General features: G+C 42.0%; 2 protein-coding genes across 2 annotated transcripts in view; both read right to left on the minus strand.

Annotated features, from left to right (window-relative positions):
* Positions 1-24,846, minus strand: part of ZNF285 (zinc finger protein 285) — a 56,202-nt gene that overhangs the window by 11,456 nt on the left and 19,900 nt on the right. The window contains exons 3-9 of the mRNA XM_031458790.2: positions 22,889-23,160; positions 15,768-16,169; positions 14,977-15,050; positions 13,106-13,326; positions 12,855-12,913; positions 7,460-7,586; positions 7,102-7,197 (exon numbers count right to left, since the gene is read on the minus strand). The gene's annotated coding sequence lies outside the window, so the exon portion shown is untranslated. The remainder of the gene's footprint in view (positions 1-7,101; positions 7,198-7,459; positions 7,587-12,854; positions 12,914-13,105; positions 13,327-14,976; positions 15,051-15,767; positions 16,170-22,888; positions 23,161-24,846) is intronic.
* LOC105104709 (zinc finger protein 180) overlaps positions 1,607-24,846 on the minus strand; it is a 45,957-nt gene continuing 22,717 nt past the window's right edge. The window contains 1 exon segment of the mRNA XM_010998465.3: positions 1,607-5,089. Coding sequence (XP_010996767.3) covers positions 3,655-5,089 — 1,435 coding nt within the window. The 3' untranslated portion in view covers positions 1,607-3,654.

A 24,846-nucleotide genomic window follows, 5' to 3' on the forward strand; every position in this document is an offset into this window, starting at 1 on the left:
AAATGAACTCGTTACCATATTGGTGGAAATCTTTGCAGGTTCTTCTGTAGACGCGTCCTTTAGTTATATAAGCATGCAAATTGTCAATGAAAATTAACTTACTTATTTTTTTTTTCGCGGTTTGTTTCCATTGCAGGGGACTTGAGAACTGACATAACCCTGTAAACAGGATTTTTTCCCCTTTGGAGAAGCAGAAAGAAGTAACAACTAGCAAGTAGCTGCTTTATTATAAGGGAATACTACGAGCCTGGCGTTCTCTTTAAAGAGGCATGTTTCAACAAATTTCGAAAAATTGGGAAGTTTTCAGATTCTCTTTGAGAAGTCTCTCTTGGGACTTAAGCTTTTTTCGCAGTTTAAGATTCCTATTACAGAAAACATCTTTTTGATGCCCTAGATTTAAATGGGGATTCAAATTGAATTGGGCCCTAAAACCGAATAAAGATTACACTAGAGCCCTATAATTCTAGCCTATAAGGAAAGCACCAAAAACAAACAAACAAACAAAATGGATGAGAACAATCTCTGGCAACTCTAGACCTAGGCTAGACAGATAATTAAAGACCCTCATCTGCAAACGGTTGGCAGGAGCTGGAGTAATAATATCTAACTATAGTTTGACATTGCAACTTGGGGCATATAGAGGGAACAGTAAAATGCTTTTGGCCTGTCTCTTGTCTTTTGATGCCTCGACATTTCAATTTCACCGTGATTTAAAAAAAAAATCTAGTAAACTCTGCCACAGAGATGAGAGTCATCCTTGATTTTGGCAGATCCTAACAGTTTATTTTATGGGATAGGGAGGAGGATGTTTTAATGTGCCTCGGTAACATCTGTAATAAATACCTAGATCCTCTACCTTGGAGTCAATTTATTCTCTTTGAGCCCCTCTTCTCTGATCTCATCTTCTATTACTTTCTCCCTTGCCCATTCTGGTCCAACCACACTGGGCTTTGTGCTGTCAAACCTGATCGCTGTTCCCCCTGCTGGTATGTTCTTTTCCCCAAAGGCCCCAAAGGTAACTTAACTGTCTTTATTCTTTGCTCAAATGTCACTCTCAGTGAGGTCTATGGCACTCCCATTTAAAAGTGCAAAGGCCCCTAGTAATTCTCCACCTGCCTTACTCCACCTTCCCTTTCGCTTCTTGGTACATATCACCTTCTAAAATACAGGCATACCTCGTTTTATTTTTTTTTTATTGCCCTTCACAGATGTTGCAGGGTTTTTTATTTGTGTTGTTTTTTACAAATTGGAGGTTTGTGGCAACCCTGCATTAAGTCTATTGATGCCATTTTTCCAACGGCATTTGCTCACTTCGTGTCTCTCTGTCACATGTTGGTAATTCTAGCAATATTTCAAACTTTTTCATTATTACTCTACTTGTCATGGTGATCTGTGACCAGTGATCCTTGATGTAACTATTGCAAAAAGATTACAACTCGCTGAAGGCTCTGATGATGGTTAGCATTTTTTTTGTAGCAATGAAGTATTGTGAAATTAAGGTGTGTACATTGTCTTTTAGACATACTACTACTGCACTTAATAGACTGCAATATAAACATCACTTTTATACACACTGGGAAACCAAAAAAAAAATTGAGTGACTTGCTTTATTATATTTGCTTTATTGCACTGATTTGGAATTAAACCTGCAGTATTTCCAAGGTCTGCTTATAACTTAGACTCTTTTTCTGGCAGCCCTAGGCAGCAGAAGGGAACTCAGCCCAGGCCGTGCCTTGGGTCACGAGTCACCCACGTGCAGCAGTCAGACTGCAATCATGGTCCACTGTCCTCCACAAAGCTAGGCTTGTGGGCTCACTGGTCCCAGGGGCCAGAGTGTAGCACAGGAGTGCCAAATTGGTCCTCCCAATTATCCAGACCACCTCATCTCCTACCAGCCAGCAAAAATGATGCAGCCTCTGAAAGTATCTAAATCACAAATTTCATAGTTCATGTATACCTTGTATTTTGGTACTAGGGGCTAAGTGAATGGTAGAAAAAGCAAAAAATACATAGAGGTTATAACATAGATCTTTGACCAAAAAAAGATCGTCCCAGCAGACTAATTTTTAAAAAATAGGTAGCTTTACTATTGTTATAAAATGGATATATGCTCTTTATAATAAAAATATGTAAAAGTACATGAATGCATTGCAAACACAGTATTCCATCTGCTAGAAATAAGCAGTTATAATACTGACCTTTCACACATCTTTTCCTTTCTCTCTCTTTATAAACACACACACACATTAACGAAATGGGGTTGTAGTATAATTACTGTTTTACAAATTCCTGGTTCACTAGTTTGTGAGCAACCTTCAATGTCATTACAGGTATACCTAAATATTTTTAGTGGTTTCTCCTTGTTTACATGTGCTTTAACTGATTAAAACTGGAGCATCAAGATTTGTGGGTTTTTGCTGGAGTAAGACGATGCTATTAAACCTGGCCATCTACATACATCTTCTCCCACATGTACAACTATCTCCCAAGTATAAATTACTACACACTGACTGCTACTTCGAAGTAGAGGTTATACAAATTGAACTTGACACACTGACAAATTTTCAAAAAAGACAACCTATTTTCAGTCTCACCAATAAGTGCATAAGAGCTCATGTTTCCACAGATCCGCACTGATGTGGCTTTGGTGAATCTGTCTACCACTGCTATATTGACGAGTTAGAAATGGTATTTCTGATTTTTTTAAATGTTATAATATTTGTCTTATAGGTTAAAAAAAAAATCCCAGTATGAAATGAAATGGTAAAAATACTGTATTCATGATAGCAATAAAACAAAATCCTAGAAATATACTTAAGAATATTCAGAAGCTAATTTTCAAATCTCTAAAATAATATTTCTGAAGGCTCATTTAAAATACTTTAGTAAGTAGAAACAAACAGCATCTTCAAATGGAAAAAAATCAGAATTTCAATGATGCAAGTTCTTCCCAAATTAACCTATAAATTCAATGCAATGCCAATTAAGAGCCCAGATTTTGTTTAAAATGATAAAATACTCCTGCAGTTTACATAACCTCTCTCTGACAGCAGTTTCTCTCTAGGAGATAAAATACAATCACAGAAACACGATGATAGTGTGTTGGAGACACGTTACCCAGACCTGCCAAGAGAGCATCTATCCCTGAAACCATCCATGGCCTAAAAGTGACTTGCCTCAATGAATGTTAGTATCATCTTTTAATTTTTATAAAACTGCTTTCTAAAAGGTATGTACAATATTGCTTTGAGTAAGGGGACAGTTTTTTCCTACACTTGTCCCGTTTGTAGGTATTTCTCCCGACACGGAATCTGTGTCCATAATCTGCCCCTTTGATATATTCTTACTAGTCCTAGCATTTGTAAAAACTCCCTTCTGGGCCACCTGTGATGAATGTGATGTTTCTCTTTTTCCCTGAAACCACTGCCACATCATTTCCTTAGGGACTATTCCACTGTGCAAGAGACTCTGGAAGACTGGAGTTTGTGAAGTTTGTGCCTGAGTGCTTTCCCTGTTTACCAAACTTCCAGATCTTCCTTCCTGTGCAGACCAGCCTCTACTGCAGCCCTTCCAACACATCATGTCTGTATCGATTTTCTCCTGTGTTGGCTCTGGATGAACAGAAAGTTCTGAGGTCTACCCGGAGATCTCCACTCACACCTGCTTACAAGGTTTCTCGCTTAAGTGCACTCGCTGATGATTCCGCAGACCTGAGCTATAGCTGAAGCCTTTCCCACACTCTGTGCACTTGTAGGGCTTCTCTCCAGTGTGGACCCTCTGATGAACGTGAAGACAGGAGCTTCGACCAAAGCCCTTCCCGCATTCCTCACATTTGTAGGGTTTCTCGCCAGTGTGGACCCGCTGATGACCTTGAAGGTGTGAGCTCTGACTGTAGCCCTTCCCACACACGTCACATCTGTACGGTTTCTCCCCCGTGTGCACTCTCTTATGACTGAGGAGACCTGAGCCGTACCGGAAGCCCTTTCCACATTCGTAACAAATGTAGGGTTTCTCGCTGGTGTGCAGTCTCTGGTGGGTGCGAAGATTTGAGCCATAGCTGCACCCCCTGCTGCACCGATCACACCTGCAGGGCTTCCTCCCCATGTGGACTCGCTGATGTTTGTGAAGACTTGAGGTGCACCGAAAGCCCTTTCCACACTCTTCACACCTGTGAAGTTTCTTGCCCGTGTGGACCCTCCAGTGGATAAGGAGTCCGGAGCTGTGACTGAAGCCTTTCCCACACTCCGCGCATTTATACGGCTTCTCCCCTGTGTGGGCCCTCTGGTGGATGAGGAGGTCGGAGCTGTAAACGAAGCCCTTCCCACACGTGGCGCAGATGTAGGGCCTCTCTCCCGTGTGGACCCGCCGGTGGCTGTGAAGGTCGGAATTCCGCCAGAAGCCTTTCCCACACTCGGCGCATCTGTAGGGCTTCTCTCCCGTGTGGACCCTCTGGTGGACGTGGAGGTCTGAGCTTCAGCCAAAGCCCTTCCCGCACTCACACTTGTAGGGCTTCTCTCCCGTGTGCAGTCTCTGATGCGTGAGGAGCCCTGAGCTGTAACTGAAGCTCTTCCTGCACACGCCACAGTCACAGAGGCGCTGCCCCGCGTGAGCCCTCAGGTGAGCCTGCAGGTACAAGCTGTGACTGAAACCCTTGTCGCACTGGTCGCACTGGTCGGGTTTCTCTCCGGCGGGCGTTGTCTGATGACTGCTGAGGTGGGAGCTACAGCTGAATCCCCTGCCGCGTTCCGCACAGCTGTAGGGTTTCTCCCCGGGGTGGACGTGCTGATGCTTATGTAACGCGGACCTGGCGCAGAACCCTTTGCCGCACTCGCTGCACGTGTAGGGCTTCTCCCCCATGTGCAGCCGCTGATGGACCTCAAGCACCGAGCTGTAGCTGAAGCCCTTCCCACACTCGCTGCATTTGTATGGCTTCTCTCCGGTGTGGACCCTCTGATGGACCAGCAGGTTGGAGCTCTGCCCAAAGGCCTTCCCGCACTCCTCGCACTTATAAGGTTTCTTTCCTGTGTGCACGCCCTGATGGATGAGAAGAACTGATTTGTACCTGAACCCCTTCCCGCATACCTTGCATGTGTAGGACGAGTCTCCTGCCGGGACCCTGGCACGGCCATGAATGCGTGTGTTCTGCCCGGAGCCCCAACTATGCTCGTTACTTTGAAAGGATTTCTCTCCTGGGGGAGTTCTTAGATGTCTCTCCAGACAGGCACTCTGCCCCAAGCCCTTAACAAACTTATGATATTGATAGGGTTTCTCTTTCAAGGGCACTCTTGGATGAGTGGGCAGGTCTGAATCATCCTGGCAGCCATTTTCACTTTCATTTCTTTTAAAGCCATTCTCTCCGGGGTTAGGGCATTGAAGTATTGACTTTTTAATGCAGTCTTTTCTGCCTTTATCACAATTACGTGGTTTCTCTCTTCCAGGTTTCCCGTGGTCATCACGATAATGTGATAGTCAGCTGAACCCGTCATCATCCCAGCCACATTTATATATTATATCTTCCATGTTGAGTTTTTTCCATCTTTCTTGAACATTCCTTGTCTCATTCACAGAGGCTTTTATCCAAGATTCCTGAAAGGAGACTGGTCTCACAGGCCAGGCTGGAAACTCATGATTTTCCAAATTGATGGACCCATCCCGTTGAAGACTGTCTACCAAATTTCCAATCTGAGAATCCTCAGCAGATACTAATTTCCCGCCTTGACAGAGAGAAGCATCTTCTGAGGACCAGAAATCTGCCCCTGGAAGAGTTGCTCTGTGGTCTTGACTCGCAGTTAATTCACCAGCCACCTGCTCCCAGATTTTCCAGCAGGGGAGCTCTCTGTGTGAAAGAAATCTGAATTCTTTTTCTGGAGTATCCTCCATATCCTCCTCATACTTGTCTCCTAAAGGGGTAAAGGTGACTTGTGAGAAGAAGTGCAAGACTGGCTCAGGGACATCAGGCTCTCAGACCGGGACCAATAATGTCCTAGAGGAAACTTCAGGTTTATGTATCACAACTGTCATGGTGCTTCTTTTTATGTTTGAGAAAAGGAAGAGGCTTCTATTGATAAACTTGGAAGCTCAATGTTAATATAATCCTGTTAGTAACAAACTAGTCTCATCATAGAGCTGCCAAGCAAAAAATAAATTCTGAACAGGATTTTACCCCCCAAATTTTATTTCTTCACTTAATAATGCTGTTGTTGCTAATAATAATAATATTAATAGTATCTAACACTATTAAAACAGTTCCTATGTGCCAAAGATAGACATATATTAATTTATTTAATGCTCAGAATACATGGAGGTAGGGACTATTATTTTCATCTTACAGATGAGGAAAACCAAGGCACAGAGAGAGGAACCTAGTCAGGTCACTGCACCGTGCTGTGAGGGAGGGCTGAACTGGGATTCCCACATACAAGTCTGGCTTCAGAGCCCACACTGAGTGGACACTCTCACCACACTGCCTCCCAGAGGACTCTGGCTCTGGGTGTGTGTGAGCCAAACGTGGGCAAGGAACAAAGCAACCAACCTGCCAAAGTGCACCAGCCGTGTCTGCGTCTTCTGTGGCATATCACAGGGAGCCAGGTGATACGGACAAGGTGTGGAGACATAAAACCTCTCCACTACTGACGGCGGGCCACCACACTGTCATGTTTGCCACAGAGTTCCACATGCTTTTAAAAATGTGCCCACACTTTCTGATGTTCTTTATTGGCCATTTTTATCTTTTAAGGCTGAGGTAACAGGAACCTGTTTATAACCAGGGACTTGTAGGATACAGAAGTGAGAAATCCATCAGAGGTCTCAGCCTTCTGGAACAGTCTCTCTGCCACTGGCTTGCTGGTCTTACACTGCCTGTTCTATCAGAGGGACGAAAGTCCAGAGATCCCACACTCCCTCTGGGTCTGTCATTCTCTGGGAAGCATGAAGGAACCATGAGAAGGCAGGGACTGAGGAACAGAAATGAGGCTGCACAACAATCACCTACTTTGGGACCCGCCGTGTCCACGGGCAAGGCCGAGGGTGGGGAAGGGGCCTCTGTGTGGCCAGCTCACCCGCGCACTACCTGGCCTGGATTCTAGACTCCGTGGTCCTCACCTGGATGTGCATCTCTTGGAGTTTCTCTCTCTTTCACCCAGGTCTCTCTGTCTCGTTCCAAACAGCATATTTTATCAGGTTTGAAAGGTTGTTGCCCTGAAATCGCAAGAAAATGCAAAGCTAAGACTTGCTTTTGAGGTATAAAAAAAGAATCTGAAAATGCAGCCCTAATCCCATGACTTTCAGGCGTTTGAAAGACAGATAAGGAAAAGATTCACGACTGGTTAAATGAAACTATTTTTCAACAGTTCTAGAAAAAAAGGATTTAACCTGAATACCAAGACCAAAAATATCCTCTCTTCAGGGAACAAGAACACTCCGATGAGTTAAGTTTCAATTACCCAGAAGTTCCCCTCACCCACAGAGACTAGGTTCCAGAAGTTCTCCAGCATCACATCTCAGTACAGCTCCCTCTGGACAGAGTCCAGCAGCCCCATCTCCTCCTTGGTGAAGACCACGGCCACATCCTTGAAGGTCAACGGCTCCTAAAATGTGATGCGCCATTAACACCAACACCCACTAGATGAAAAGTCAACTTGGCATCACTAACAAAAGCAGACAGGAAAACAGAAAGTTGTTTGGCATGGCAAGTTAAATCAAGTTTTATTAATGTTTGGTGCCAATAATTTCAATTCTAACCAATTGATCTTCCACGGTTATCCAAAGAGCAGAGCAAGGAGCATCCTTTGCTCAACGCGAGCACTTCTGAGGGCCTTTCCTGGGACTGGAGTGGCTGAAGCACAGGGTCTGCATGTTTTATAATTTGACTCTAACGTGTAGATGACCAACTCTTCCTCCAAAAATACCATGAAAATGGACAATTCCAATGGTGCCTAATTTCAGAGTAGCCATGTCTGCACACACCCCCAAAATGACCAGCCCCCCAGAATGGCTGTTTTCTGACTGCCAGCCCCTCACCCCTCTGTCAGCAGTGAGGCAAACAGCCCCTGCCCCCTCCACACACACAGCTTCTAGAAGCTTCTTTGTCGGCATTTGACGGGCAGCCAACGTGTGTGACAGCAACAACCTCCCAGCCGGGTGAGACCTCCAGAGCAGCGGTTCAAACCGGGGAATTTAAATCATACCATGTCATCCACAGCTATGAACTACGGCCTGTTTTTTAAGTGAATTGCTTCAGTCCAGTGAGGGAAAAAAACCCAGTAGTGATATATTTTGAAACACAGTGACAGTCCTGGCCTGGGCCACACAGCAGTGACGGGGCCAGGGCCTGCGTGCAGCCTTGTTCTAGACCACTAGGCTTCTTCTTCCTCCTTTCTTTTCCTTTCCTTTTTTTCAAAGCCACTGTATTTTAACAACTTTCTTATAAAAGCCAAGATGTGTGTTCCCAGGGGATAAGACAATGAAAAGAAACTTCTGGCTATGAGGTGAACACATCCCAGGGGTGCGGGGGTCATGGTGAGCACGCCGGGGATCCAGTCAACAGTACCGGAACAACTCTGGTGACAGGGGGTAATGGTCTCACTCAGGTGACCACTTCATGATGTATAAAAAACACTCAGTTACTAGACTCACACCTGAAACTCATATAACATTATACATTAACTATGACTCAATAAAAGCTGAAAAAAATGAGAGCAGAAAGCAGATAACACCAACACCTTATATTTACAGCACACCCACTGTAAGGTAGGTACAAGCCTACGTACTTTTTTTTTTAACGAACTTTATTTCTATTTATTTGGTGGGGGGAGATAATTACGTTAGTTTATTTATTTACTTATTTTAATGGAGGTACTGGGGATTGAACCCAGGACCCTGTGCATGCTAAGCACATGATCTACCCCTGAGCTATTATACCCTCCCCGCCCCTCCAAGGCTAAGTACTTTTATACACCTTATTTCATTTTATGCTCACAGAACTCACAGCAGGTGAGAACTTTCTGGAATGCTGGCAATGCTCTATTGTCTTGGTTGGGTCAGTAACTACTCACAAGGCAGTCGCTATTCACAGATGAGCAAAGTGGGGTCTCAGAAAGGCGAGCACTGTTTGTCCATGAACACACACCTGTTAAGCATAGAGTCAGGACTGAACCTGGGCAGCCTGACTAACCACGCGGTAACCACCCTGTAACCACCCTGCTGCCCCACTGCCCCAGGGAGATCAGAGGAGCACAGAGCAGAGGAGCCCACGTTTCTGGTTTGGAGAAGGAGTGTCACCAGCAGAGCACACTTCCCAGCAGAATCTGAGATCAGTTTCAAGACTAGAGCCAGCGTGAGGGGGAGGAAGCTTGGGGCGGAGGCAGTCAGGTTAGCAATTCATTCAGCAGATGTGGACCGGCCACTAACTTCCAAATCTTTATAGCAGCCCGGCCTTCCAGAGCAGATTCCTGCCAAATCCAGCCACCACTTGGGTGTCTAAAAGGTGTATCGAGCCAAAAAAAGCCTCATTAGAATTAAGTCTTTGAGAGGGGAGGGCATAGCTCAGTGGTAGAGTGCATGCTCAGCATGCACGAAACCCCAGGTTCAATCCCCAGTACCTCCATTAAAAAAAAAAAAAAAAAAAGAATTGATTCTTTCCTCCCAAACTGATCTCTCCTTACCCCATGGGAGTAAACAGTACCATCTACCTTAAAGTTATCCTGAATTCTTCCCTTTTCCTCATTTCTCACACTATTCATAAAAAAAAAGTCTGCCAATTATGATCCCCAAATACCCTTCAAACCTACCCAGTTTGCCCCATCTCTGCTTCCATCTCTCTAGTCTGACTCATTGTTATCCTTTGCTTAATGATGCAGATACTTTTCCTCAGCTCAGCCAGTCCCTTAAAGTACTTGAAAGCCATTGTCTTGTTAGCCCCATGAAGGCCAGGATGTTGTCTGATTTGTTCTTTGATATCCCACCAGTGCTCAGAAGAATGTCCACAGTAGGTGTTCAATAAATATTTGCTGAATGAATAAATGAAAGGAAACATGAACAGACCAATAACCACACAAATAACTGGAAAAAGTCGTTTGAGATCTACCATGAAAAAGAGCACCTGGTTTGGAAAACATTACAATTAAGTTTTAGCCAAACTTTAATTTTAACATTATTCATTTTTTTTTCATAAATATTTTTTCACCCGAGAAATATGCTGATGGGTACACATCCTTTTGTTAATGTTGGGCATCTCAGGGAGGGCAGAACTGGAAGGGGGAGCTTAATTTTTTTTCTTACAGATCTTGGTATTATCTGACTTGTATGAAATTTTATTTTGAAGATTATAATAAAATATATGTAAACTGGAATTATTCACATGGCCAAGCTGCACAGGCTTAATACTATGAGTTAGTAAGATGGACAATCCAAAAATATCTCCATGGTAGTCCACGGTATCCCTTTTATGTGGATAAAAGCTGGGGTCACCAGGAGGAAAGTCTCATAACTGTAAGTCACAATGGTTTTGGAAGAAGTTAAAAATATAGTCTTAACACTCGAACTCAAAAAGTACATTCACTAGATGTTTTCTTTTTTTTGCGAAGGGGAAAACCTCGCTAGGAAAAAACAAAAAAACAGAATTCTTGAATTGTAAAAAAAAAAATCACTATGATTGGAAAATAAAACAAAAAAACCCCCAAAACCTCAAGAGATGAGCTAAACAGCAGAATGAACACCAGTGAAGAATAAGCCAGTGAACTGGAAAACCGATCAGGCCCTGGAACATGGTAGGGAACAGCGAAGAAGAGGATAAAAGTTAAAGAATAGGGAAGATGGACCCAGAAGTTAAACCACTTACCACAGGAGTTCCAGGAGGGCCAAATGAATAAAATACCAGTAACAACAGACATCCAGGCAGAAAATGCACTAATCAGCGCCAGAAGACCACAGAACAAGCACAATAAAGAACAAGGGTCACGGATTTTCAAAGATCCTTGAAAGTGACACCCAGCCAAGCCTTTGTCAAGTATAAGCTTGACAGACCTTTCTCGGAAAAATGACCAGAATACACGTGGCTCACTGGAAGATGAATGGAGAAGGCAGGATGCAAAGACCAGCACGGCATTTCATGCCTAGAGAAAATGAAGCAACTTACGCAAAGTTCCGCAAGTGAATGTAAGAATTTTAAGCCCAGACAGTTTGCCATTGGAGCATAAAGGCAACAAAGACTTTTTTTTTTTTTTAACATGCACTGCACCTTCTGTTCTTTTATTGTGGGGGCAGCGGGGTAATTATTTTTAATGGCAGTACTTGGGATTTATCCCAGGACCTTGTGCATACTAAGCACGCGCTCTACCACTGAGCAATACCCTCCCCACACAGCCAACATTCTTAAGCAAGGAAAAACTCAGAGGATACAGCATCCATGCCATGAATCTTCTTTGGAAAAAAATCAAGCTGTGGATGAAATTAAGCCAACCCAAAGATAAATCACCACAGAGTCAGGCCTGAAGGAACAGTAGTAAAGGACAAGTGGTGAGCAATGACTTACACACCTAGAACTGAGACACGCCCACAGCGGGAATCAGGGGAGGCACATCAGAAGGGAACAACGACAGTAATGATAATACAACATCAGGAGGTGGTGGGAAGTAAAAAATCTATCTTCAGCTCTCATTTCAGGGAGCTCACCGATAAGATTTAAAATTAAAGCAAGTGAATCAAACTTTCAAATTTTTTTCCCATAATCTCTTTTCATAAGAGAAAGCTTTATAAAATATCATGTCTTGAAAAAAGTCCTTAAAATTCTGCAACTGCTTTTCCCCAATTTAAAGACACATTAACATATATACATGTATGTACTGAGAGAGAGAGAATATATTTTCATGCCCTAATACTTTCACCCACTTTATCTTACTTGATAGCAGCATAGGACCTAGATACGAGGACAAATGAAACCATAATAATCCAGCAGTGCAACATCAATTCAATGGATGGTCACGGAGTCCACGCCACCATTTTTTTTTTTTTTTCTGTTATGAACAACACTGCAATGATCATTCTTTGAACACCTGCTCTGATTCAGAATAAATTCTTGGAATGGGACATACTGGTGCAGAGGTTTGCAGAACTTCCAGAAAGGCTGAAAGGCCCCTGCAATTGTGTGGATTTCTCCATGTGTTGACTAACAGTGATCTTTCAAATCTCTGGTCATCGAGAAAAAGAACCGTAACTTCTTTCAATCTGCATCACTCTGACTAGAGGCTGATCATCTTTTCATATGATTACTGGTCATTTGTTTTTCTTCTTTTCTCCCTCCCTAAACACGAATGCTTAGGTTTTTATTCCCAATCCCTCTTTTTAACATAAGGTTATTAAAAGTTTGTGGTCCATGAACCTTTTTTCACCCAATACGCTGACTCTGAACACTGTTCATGGTATAGTTTTTTGGTCGGGTGTATTAATCGGAAAATACAACATCAAGAAACGAATAAGAGAAATGCCCCACGAGGAGGCAAACGTGGGCAGTGGAGGAGGATTCCTTATTTGGAGGGGCATCTCTCCACATAATACGGGCTCAGTCCCTTAGATGAAACTCTTACTGACACGTGACACGTGGAGCAAAAAGGCAAATTACACGGGTCCTACTATCCTGGGTTCAAATCCGGGATTCACCACTTGTTTCTTCGCCTCTGAAATAGGGTCATACCACCTCTCTTACCCAGCTAGTTTGGGGATAAATGCACTGAGTAATGTAATGTATTCACCTAACATGCTGGTTTATTCCCCCTCTTTGTCCTTTACCAAGGGAGGGAGGTATGTTTACCCTCTGATGCCTGAAGTGGTGTTTCTGGAGAGAAAAGAAAGCAACCCACCTGAAACTGGGTCTCATCCTCCCCGTCCTGGGAAAGGGCTGAGGCTGGAGGATGCGACCCTGTGGGAGGAAAAAGACCCCTGGAGAAGGGTAGGGCCTGCCTGGCCTCGGCCACTCCTTCCTGGGCCCCAGGAAGAGCTGCTGCCTTCCAGACTGGCTTCTCTTCACCAGACGCAAGTCCTCATCCGCCTCCCTTCCTCTCTCTCCAGGCCCGCTCGGCTTCTCCCGTCCCCACCCTTTGCTAACTCTCACCTCCTTCCTCATGCCTCGAGGTCCGACTCTCCATGGTCTCCTCTCCTAGGTTTCGGGAGCAGCAGCAATTGAATTTATCCTCTGATCGTCCCAAACTGGAGAAGCAGAAAAGCCAGCGGTTCTTCATTCTTGAGTCTCTCTAATCTCTGACCAGGAGATTCGGATGGATACAAGGCCCTACTGATGAGCCTGGGGGACTATATTCAATATCTTGTAATAACCTATAATGAAAAAGAACATATATATATCTGAACCACTATGCTGTACACCAAAAACTAACACAACATTGGAAATCAACTAAACTTCAATTTAAGAAAAAAAAAAAAAGAAAGAATAGGAAAGAAAAAAAGGGGTAACAGGAATAGAAACTGCAAAGGTAGAAATACCAGGACTAGATGAGTAAGTATGTGTGGGGATGAAAAGGAGGAGAAGTCAAACATGAGTCAGGGACTGAAGTTTGAGGAAAGTGAGTGAATGATGACATTTTCATCCAGACAAAAGGGGGAGTAAAGTTTTGGAAGCTGCAGTGCTGGTCTCTGAGCATCAGAGCTGTGAACTGGTTTGGGTCCAAAGTCTGGCTCAGTCACTTTGTAGCTCTATTGACTCTAGATGAACGACTAACCTGGAAAGAATTCTTTCTCTCTTACACATGTTCACATGCATACATACTTGAATAAAGCTCCCAGTTCAATACGTGGCACAGAGAAAATCCTCAATAAACTATTATCATTGCCGTTATCCATTCATCCCCAGCACTGACCCAAAAGTACAGGCACCCATCCATTTAACAAATGTACCTTGGTGTCTAACTACATCTTGGATGCTATAACAAACACTGGGGATGCAGCAGGAAACAGGACGGGCAAGGTACTTGTTCTTACGGCGCTTCCATTCTCATGGGTAAACAAGTCTACAACGAAGGTGACCTCTGATTACAAAAACGGCAAGGAAGAAGAGAAAACAAGCATGATAGATTCTTGCTCACCAACTAGCCTGGAACTTCTTTCAGATAAAACATGATGGCAAGTGTGGGAGGGCAACATTCAATCAGGTTGTCATGGACAGTGGCTGAGACCAGCATGAACATAAATCAGCTGTGCAAAGACCCAGGATGAGGCGAGCACAGAGGCAAGTGCCTGTGCAAAGGCCCTGACTTCTGGTTAAAACATCTCCTGGCTGGTGGGGAGGGGATACCTCAGTGATAGGATGCATCCTTAGCATGCACAAGGTCCTGGGTTCAATTCCCAGTGCCTCCATTAAAATAAATAAGTAAGTGAAAATAAACCTAATTACCTCTCGCTCCCCTCCCTCCCTCAAAAAAGAAAAAAAAAATCTCCTGGCCAAGTGACATTCCTTAAGCTTCTTAACCTTTCTGAATCCTGGTTATTCTTGCCTGTAACAGGGGACTCATATTATCTGATGTGCAAAGTTGCTGAGCAAATTAAATATATTTACTCATTCTAATATTTATTGACAGGTTACAGATGCCAGGCACTATTTCAGGCACCAGGGATACAGCAGTGAAAGCTCTCAACATAGAAACTGGCATATAATAAGCAGTTAATTAATGCATATCATTATAGCTACCATCATGATCTCTTTCCTGTATTTTGCACAGGACTGAAACAATATAAGCCAGAGTGATTTACTGACCACTACTAGAAGCCAGGGAGAGAAGACACTAAATAGACACCAGGGATTTCCTCAGCCTTAGAAGAAACCCATTTCTAGGCAGAGGCAGCTGTGGCTGAGCAGCCTGAATAGACATTTGTCAAAACCACGGGATGAAGAATGAGGTCAGGGAAGCAAACCTCTGGGAAGAGAGCTGGCACTGCCATAAAACCACAACAAGAAGCCAAAGTTCTACTCACCTGCAGCTCTAACGTCGAGACCTTCCTTTTCTATGCAGTTCCTTTCAGCAAGGAGCAGTCCCAAGAAGCCAGTGCTGTGGAAGAAAAATGATCCGTGAGATAACATGATTTTATCGCAATTCCCGACACCACAGGGAGGTACCTGTCAGCACCAGCTGGAAGTATTGTACCCCTTCCTTTAATTTACCCTTCCTGCCCTACTAGTACCTTCAGGAATGCTGGAAGGAGACCTCTCTCCCTACAGGACTCAGAATGAAGGACCCGCACCAGTTGCTTTGGGTGCTGACTACAGTGAGCTACGCTCACTGCAGCTCCCAGGAGACGAGGAGAATCAGGACAGTCCCAAGATGGGAATTCAGAGCCATGATTTGCACCTGCTACCTGATATTGAGCGTGGCATTCAACCAGTGTGTGCCTCAGACGCTACCAAAAGCAGAGCCAGCAACAACACCTCAGCAAAACCTCGCTGACAGCTCGTACGGTGCTTAAAAATTCTCAGAGGAAAACATACAGAACAGGAAGCTCCCAACTTCTACAGCTTTTTACAGAGATGCCTTCACAGACAGGAAACTGAAGTTAGTACAGAAGTGGGCGGGCAGTTACTGTGATAGAATCCAAAAAATCAATTCACGACTGCCTGGACTGGGGTCTCTCAAACACGAGATGCCCGTCGTAAAGCCGGAGCTGCGGGCCTTCGAGAGCTCCTTCCGAGCCTGGGGGTGCCAAGGGTTGCCCGCCCGGGCCCACCCCACATCCCAACCCAGGATGCTCGGGGATCCGCCTCCTCAAACCCGTCCTCCGCCAAACCGAGCTCGTTGAAATCCCCCGGTTCCGACCCTCCGTCATACGCTGCTCTTTCATCCTCAGGTCCCAGAGATCTGGCCCCCAAGCCTGCGGCCGGAACGAAGCCCTCCAAAAAGACTCGGGGCTTTTTGGACCGTCGCAAAAGAGGCTACGGCAATTGTGCCCTGGCCGGAAGCGGAAGCGGGTGACTCTGACGTGTCCGGACTACAGTTCCCAGAATCCTCTGCGGCGCGAGGCCTTATTTTGGATCCAGGTAGTGAGTGAAGTAAGCGCCAAGCTGGAGCCCTGGCAGAAATCTGGCGGAGGGTGGGGGAGCACAATGCGGGTATCCCGAAAGGGCACGGGATGTTCTGGCACTCAGCTTTCAGGCACCGCTATACTCTCCTTTCCTTAAAGAAAAAAAAAAAAAAAAAAAAAGATTCCTTAGTACTAATATGTTCATGTTGTAGAAAGTCTGACAATGTTCTCAAATCCACAATCCCTCACAGGGGGGAGGGGAGAGCTCAGTGGTAGAACGTGTACTTAGCATACAATAAGGTCCTGGGTTCAATCCCCAGTACCTCCATTAAATACATAAGCCTAATTACCTCCTCCAAAACAAACAATAAAAACAAACACAATGCCTCACAGAAGATATAAGGCATTATTGATGTCTTGGTGTAAATTTTATATATGTAAATTTACATTTTATATACATTATAAATTTATAAAATTTACAATTTATATATAAATATATAAGCTATATATAATATATAAACTACATATATAGTGGATTTGTATGCATTGTGTGTATATATTGTATACACTATATATAGTGGATTTGTATATATATACACACAAATATACATAAAATACAAATACAAATATATATAATACATGTATATACACAAATATATTATATATATTATTTACTCCAAAAGTAATCCATGGCCAATATTAAGCAAAGTAAGCAAAAGAAGAAAAAGAATGTTAAGCAAGAAAAAAGGGGAGAACATGTAAGAAAAAAAGGACGAAATTGAAGTCCTCTGTAATCCTAGCACTTAGAAACAATGATCAATATCTTAGCCTGTTTACTTCCTGATCTTCTGTGTGAGAAGAATTTTAAATAATATTTAAAATTTTTTCTCCCCAGAAAACTGCCATCATAATATTTTGGAACTATTTTTTTTTCTCCCACTTTATGTCTCATGGGTAGCTTTTTCCATGTTACTAAATAATGAAATCATTTATGTGGTTGCTCAGGATTTTTTAGTTATCGATGCCACAACCTTGTCCGCCAATGAAGTTAATGGTTCCAATCTTAAGTGTATCAAAACTAGAGATAATAACTTTCTTGAATTTTTCCCAATTTGATAAGCAAAACATACTGTCTCTTTACGGAGATGTTCAATAGGTAATGATATATAAGTGGTGAGTGAATTGCTTATTTATATCCTTTGCCCAGTCTTCATAACTGATTTGAAATGTTACCATGTCAAATGCTAATTATATAGTTCATGCTCAAATGTGCGTTCTGCAGGCTCTGTTTTCTTCTAGGGGTTATTCCAGCTGTTTGGAAGTTTCAAGTTGTTTCTTTTTTTCTGTTTTGTTTTCCCCATAGGTTTATCCCACTTTCATATTAACTACATTTCTACTGATTTCTTAATACTCAATTATTTTTCATTCCATTTCCCAGTTTGAGTTCTATGATTCATGTGTCGGTTATATTTTGCTATTGTGATAACAAGAGTTTAAGGTTATGCAAACTCCCAAAGATTTCTGCAAACTATAAAATTTTAATATTTCATGTTTAGATCACTGCTTTCCTCTACCCTAACTGAACAGCTTTTAATTGTGAGTTTAAATTCCCTTATAAACCATGATTAAAGAGTAGGAGATTTTATTCTCACAAGTGATGGTTGTAATTATTTTCTGTTTTAGCTTCTTGACATGTAAAAATTTTATCTGAATGATTTCTGTGTTGTTGTATGTATATATACATATATATGTATGTGTATGTTGCAATTTAAGATTTTGTTTTCTCATTTCTTTTTTTGGTCACAGATAGTAGGTCACACTCCAATCTGCTTATTTGAATTTCCAGAGAAATCAAACATGTATTTCCAGCCCAACATTCTACTCTTAACCTACTAAATCATGAATCTAAGCTAGGGCTCAGGAAATAGCATCATTTTAGACAGTCCAGGAAAATTTGAAATTAGCTGTTTTGGGAAGCTCTGGTCTACATAAGCCCAAACTGTAAATGAGCCATATGTATTTCAATATAAGGTATCACCTGCTGAAGCTCTATCATTTTATCCATTATGTTATTGTATGAAGACAACTCAATATGTGGGTCAGTTCCTATGTGTATTTAATTTTTCTACTGAATGCAAGAGGTGCGGTTCCCCCATTCCCTCTGTATCACTAGCCATCCATGACTTTTTATCATATTTATATAAGCATGATGGTTGGTACTTTTTTAAAGTAAACATTGATTTCCTTTTCCTATTTAGTGCTCTTGACTTGAAATTTTTTTGGTTGGGGCTGCCTATTGATTGATTGATTGATTGAACCAGCTTTATTGAGATATAATTGACAACATTGTGAAAATTTAAGGTATAAAACATGATGATTTGGTATATGTATATACTGTGATACACAAGGTTAGCGAACACATCTATCATCTCATATAGTTACCCTGCTTTTTGTGATGAGAATATGTAAGACTTACTGTCTTAGCATATTTCAAGTATACACTACAATATTGTTAACTTTAGTCAACCTGCTATATACATTAGAGCCCCAGAACTTATTTATCTTGTAACTGAAAGTTTGTACTCTTTGGACAGTATCTTCCCGTTTCCCTCATCCCCTAACCCCTCACAACCGCCAATCTATTCTGTCTCTATGAGTTCCATTTTTTAGACTTCACATGCAAGTGAGGTCATGCAACATTTGTCTTTCCCTGTCTTTGTATTTGCTCTAAGTAAACACGGTCACCTTTCATTTACTTATTGATGTGTAGTTGATTTACAATGTTGTGTTTGTTTCTGATGTACAGCATACTGATTCAGTTATACACACAATTTTTTTAATATTCTTTTTCATTATAGGTTATTACAAGATACTGAACATAATTTCCTCTTCTATACAGTAGGACTTTGTTGTTTATCTGTTTTATATATAGTCATTTATATCTGCTAATCCCAAACTCCTAATTTATCCCTCCCCTGTCCCCTGTGGTAACCATAAGTTTGCTTTCTAAGTCTGTGAATCTGTTTCTGTTTTGTAAATAAGTTCATATGGTCACCTTTTAAAAATCCTGGGTGACTAAAAATAAACGTCTGAACTCCTTGCTGAAATCCCTCACAGAGGACTTCTCGCCCTCCTGTATATACTTGATTGCCTGGAAAAAGAATCTGAGACATCATTAGCGATTTCTGTGGAAGGTAGCCTAACAAAAGACCACAAACTTAGTGGCTTAAAACAACTACTTCATTATGCTCAGGGGTTCTCTGGGTCAGGAATTTAGAAAGGGCACAGCAGGGATGGCTTTTCTCTGTTCTGTGATGTCCGGAGCCTCAGCTGGGAAGACCCACAGGCTGGTGGCAACTTGACAGCTGGGGAGTGGAATCACAAGACTGGAAGTTGATGGCAATGGTCGGCTGGGACCTCAGCTGGGGCTGTCAACTCCCGTACCTACACATGGCCTTTCCATGTGGTTTCCTGGGCTGCTTCACAGCAGGGTGGCTGTGTTCCAAGTGCGAGCGCCGCAGGAGAACAAGGGAAAGCTGCATCACTTTCTATGACTTAGCATCAAAAGTCACATATAGTGTCACTGTCATTGTCACAAGCCTGCTCATGCTCAAGGACGAAGAAGATCAATCCCCTTCCCCCAACCTCTCTATGGAAGGAAAGTTAAAGTCACATTTTAAGAAAAGCACATAATTTGAGAGGTGCTATGTTAGTTCCTGGGGCACAGGGACCTGGTCTGGTATTGCCATCTAAGACCTGACAGGGCACCTGGTTTGGGCCAGGAGCCACTCTGGGAACAGGACAATTTCTTCTACACCATTATCCCATAGGGGACCTAAGTGCAAATAGCCAGTAGTATGGGTTTGACAAAATTAAAGAAATCCAACAAAAAATAAATAAAGACCCCTTTGAACTTTTGGAAAGGATTTATCAGGTTTATAGCAGATCCCAAGGTCCCTGAAAATGCTAGAATGCTAAATATGAGAAAACTGCAAAAATTAGATGATGTATTTGGAATAAACCCTTCACAATTGGTAGGTGTTGCTTTTAACATAACAGGGAAACACTCATTCTAGAAACTCATCACTTTACCCAAGATTGTCCTTATATCCATCACCACCTCACTCAGCTCATGTTTTGGCTTCCTTGATCCTACACTGTCCCTCTTTGTTTTAGAGAAGTTCACCAGCTGGATATGTGGGACTGACTCATGTTTGGCAGTGTCCTATGCCAGTTCTTCACCACCACTGGGCCATTTTATCAGTGATAAAATGCCACATCTCAAGAAATGGTTTCTGAGTTTTGGAAACTCAGTCACAGCAGGGTGCTGCATGTTCTTAGAGCCTGTCCCAGTCTTGCACATTAAGAGGTGATGGCCCTCCAGAAGGTGAGACACCCAGGCGGCTTTCAAGAGAACAGATTTTTGTATTGATATCAGCAGCTTCCATTAAGTTAGGTTCCATGATGTGCTATTCTAGCCTTGGGCCCTTTTTCCCCAAGGAGCCTGAAAAGAAAGGAACCAGCAGTACAGTTATTGGTATGATCGCTGGAGGTTATGCTTTGTCGGATTTGGGGGCACCTTTGGTTTTTGGAAAAAATCATGTACATACTGGAGCACAGTTTGTTCGTAATAAGAAAGTTTGTCTCAGGAGGAATTACAGTTCTCTTTGGTGTATGGGAACAAGGCTTAAAAGGACCAGTGTTTATTGCTATGCGTTTTCTAATGAGAAAAGCTGGAGCAGTAAGTTTTTTGCTGCAGCAACGACTGCATCTTCTATCCTTACAAAGACGTGTCCAAATGATGTGGCGACAGTATTGGGAAGTCTTGACACTTTTTCTGGACTGGGACTAATGCTAGGGCTTCCTTTTGGTGGCTTCTTGTACCAATCCTTTGCCTATGCAGTGCCTTCTATTTTTCTGGGATACATAGTTCTACCATCAACATGTGCATTTTGCATAATTATGAGTCTGATCCAGGAAAATAATTAAAAAGGTGGGAGCCTCTTACATGGTAAAAAGAGAGGAACACTGATGAATGAAGAGGCTCAAGGGCTCCCTTGGACTTGAGGCCCCCAATTCCAGTTTCCCCACAGGAGCCCCGGGTACCTTTGACAGTGGGCGGGCCAATGGTATGAGAATCCAAAAAAGGCTGCCTCTTTGGTATTTCAACTGGTATTGAGTAGTGCTATTAACTCTTTGGGAAAAAATAGCCAAAATAAAGCCTTATCAAATTTATTAGTACTGTCTCTGGTCCTTGAAACACTTGAATAATTGTGATGCTATTTAAGGAAAATAAAGTTAAATTTCAGGTCTTGCCATTGCCATCAAAAACAAAGTAGACAGGAGACTTGGCTTTACCTGGGTGTGTAGTTGAATATTCTGCACCCGAGGCGTCTGACCTCTGTCACTGTGCCAAACTCAGGAGCAGCTGCAGCGAGTGGTTACTCCGCATGCACCGCTCAGTTTAGTTTCACGTTTGCATATGGATGGTTTTTAAAAATCCTTTTACATATTTAGTAACTATAATGCGTCATAAGTTAATTAAACTGTAAGTTTAGTTTAAATCAAATATGCGAAGTTTACTTGAGTTTTGAAAGCAAATTTTGACTATTTACAGAATTGTTTAAATTATAGTTTCTCAGACATGTGAGCTTTCCTTTTGGGCCTCTTGCAGATGCATATTAAGGGATTAGTGTTAGGATCTGTATACATGGGGCACTGAAAAGACAAAGGACTTACAAATAACCTTTCGCTTATATTTTATTCCAAGACTGGCACTGCTGTCAAGGGAAAGTATTTTTAACTAATCTGTTATTGAGAAATTAATCATATTTTTGCATTTCAGCCAAAATAAGGACCATAGCTAATATTTTGTAGGATACAGTTAATCTGCAAACTTGAAATTCATGTTTCATATGATCTGAACAGTCTTCTCCAACTTAAAATAAAAATGCAGTATTGATTCAGAAAAGTCTATTTTTCTAACAGCTTCACTTTATATTATTTTGTTGGGTTGCGTAAAACAGGAATTGTATTTGTTTTAAAAGCTTAAGAAAACTATTAGTTGAGTTTATTGTATTTGTACATCATTGCACACGAGTCCATGCCACTTTTTTTAAAAGGTGGACACTATTTTAAAGCGATCTTTAATATGTTTTTTATATAAACAAACTTGAAATAGTTTACTTGGTGGTCTTTGCTTATCAAGTCCCGTAAGTCTTGTATTTGTTTCTCCTTAGTGGAACCCTGGACCATAACTTCATGTTAACTCTTTGCTTTGTCTTTTGGGTGGCCTAACCTACATTAACATGAAGGCTGAACATTTTTAAACTTTTTTTCAAGAAATTATAATAATGATTTACTTTATTAATAAAAAAGGATTTTTTTGTTGAGTTTCATGAGCACTTATGCAGGTTACATGTGCTATAGAAATACTGGACACAGTCTGAAGTGGTTAAAGCCCTCCTTGATGAAACTGTCCCCTGATTTGGACTGCCTAATACTCTTCAAAGTGATAACAGGCCTGCTTTTGTCTCTAGCATAACCCAACAAGTGTCTAAAATGTTGCAAATTAACTGGAAATGACATTCATCCCAGAGACCACAATTAACAGGAAAAACCAAGAAAATAAATCATACGTTAAAAAGGAGTATTGCTAAAACATGTTGAGACTAATTTAACTTGGGATAAAGGCCTTGCCAGTTGCCCTGCTACAGATCAGAGTGGCTCCTAGAAAAAGGCTTAAATTAAGCCCCTTTAAAATATCACATGGTGGGCCATTCCAGGCATCCCCCCAGGCAAGAGAATCTACAAATGCTCTTAAAGTCCTAGCAGTTGTCAATTATGTTAAAACTTTGGGCACTCTACTAACCTCTGTTCATGAGTTTGCCTCCAACAGGTCTGCTTATCCAACTGAAGTAGCCTTACATCCTTTCCGACTTAGAGACTGAATCTTGCTTAAAATCTGGAGGGAACAAGGGCCTGAGAGTCAGCTGACTGTAAAGCAGACAGGACCACGTGTGATATTACTTACCTCGCACTCGTCTGTCAAGTTAGCTGGGGTAAAGCCATGGATTCATCACACGTAGATTAAAGCAGCACCACCATTGTCGGAATCAGAAAACAACCCGACTCCTGAGAGGCCTGGGGAACAGTGGTTTTGTGAACCCTTAGAAGACTTCAGGTTACTCTTTAAAAAAAGATAACTATTGAGATTATAATTTCACTGTAGCTGAAAAAAGGTCAACCTATTTGTTTAATCTTGCCTAAATGAACAGTACAGGAATCTAGTGTAATTATGGCACAGTAAGAAAGTTAACATTAAAAGATATGTACTGGGAACTGGAACCAAAACTCCAAGTTCAACAAAGTACTATGGTTCAAGTGGCTGTAAATAAAGAAAAAAAGAGAATTATACTATTTACTAAAGATTCTAAGAAATGTTCCCTGTACGAGGCTGATCAATTCTATTCCATAATCACCCCTTCATTGCCCCTGTTCAGCAGGAAGTAGCCAGAGCGGCCATCACCCCTCTTCCCACAAGACTGTGGAATGGACATTGACAGAAGTGAATTGTAATAGGAAAGAACAAACCTGACTCCATATTATATCTGCTATTTTGGCTTTAGCCCTACACCCTGTTTTCTAGACTTAGTCTTGCTAACTCTGTACCTTTTGTAAAAGAATGTTGCCTACAGCCTGAAATACACAGGGGACCCTATTCTCAAGGCTCTGACCTTTAAGGGTATTAACACCTATGCATTCATATAAAGATAACAAGTGCAGAATAGAAAATAACATTTGTTTTGTTGGAGGCTTATAGGGACCCATGTGGACACCTGCAAGAACAAAGAACTCCTGCATCAAGAAGTTTGCAAAAACCAACCACACCCTCTCCCATTTTTAGTATAAAAGGAGCCTGAATTCTGACTTGGGGAAGATATATCTCCAGGAGATGAGTCTATCATCTCCTCTGTCTGCCGGCTTTCTGAATAAAGTCACTATTCCTTGCCCCAACACCTCATCTCCCAATTTATTGGCCTGTTGTGCAGCGAGCAGAATGAGTCTGAACTCAGTAACATCCTCTCCAGCCCAATAGCATGAAAAAAAGCCTTTAAACTATTATACATTTACGCAAATACCATTACAAATACCAGATGGTCACCAATGACAATAGAGTACTGCTTGATTAAAACACACTTCTAGATATATGGGTTTAAAAAAAAGTCCATTTGCCTCCATACTGCCCATGCATTTTTCAGTCCCTCTGGCCTAAATTTCCAGTTCCACATTCCTAGGGAAATATTTTATTTCAATGAGAACTATTCCTGGGAATCTAAGTCCTAAGGAGTGACCTGCTCATGCTAATCCAAATGGGACTCTCAGAACCCTGAGGGATCTCTGCTACCTGGTTGTCCCGTCTTTCCTAAATGGTCAAAGGAGATGGACATTTTTGGATGGGTAATTATTATCCATTATGTTATTTATTAGTATGATAAAAAAGCATATGTCCCAAAGAAAGAAAACCAGACATCAACCCAAAGTTAAAACAGATACACCTAGAATCCCTTTCCATTCTGATCATACACAAATATCTTACCATGATGGTTCTACACATGAGTGTTCTATACTCTTGTCCTGCAGTTTTCAGTTCATATCAGAGCCATTTTCCTATTTTTACAAAATCTTCACATAAAAAAAAAGTGCTATATGGAAGAGATTATTACCAAGTAGCTGCTGGGGAAATGATGTTGTAAAAGGATCCACTGAAATGCCACTTTCCAGTCTAACAACCACAGCAAGTTTTCAACCTTCTCGGCAACAAGCCCA

Source organism: Camelus dromedarius, chromosome 9 (genome assembly GCF_036321535.1).
Source record: "Camelus dromedarius isolate mCamDro1 chromosome 9, mCamDro1.pat, whole genome shotgun sequence".
NCBI classification, from domain to species: domain Eukaryota; kingdom Metazoa; phylum Chordata; class Mammalia; order Artiodactyla; family Camelidae; genus Camelus; species Camelus dromedarius.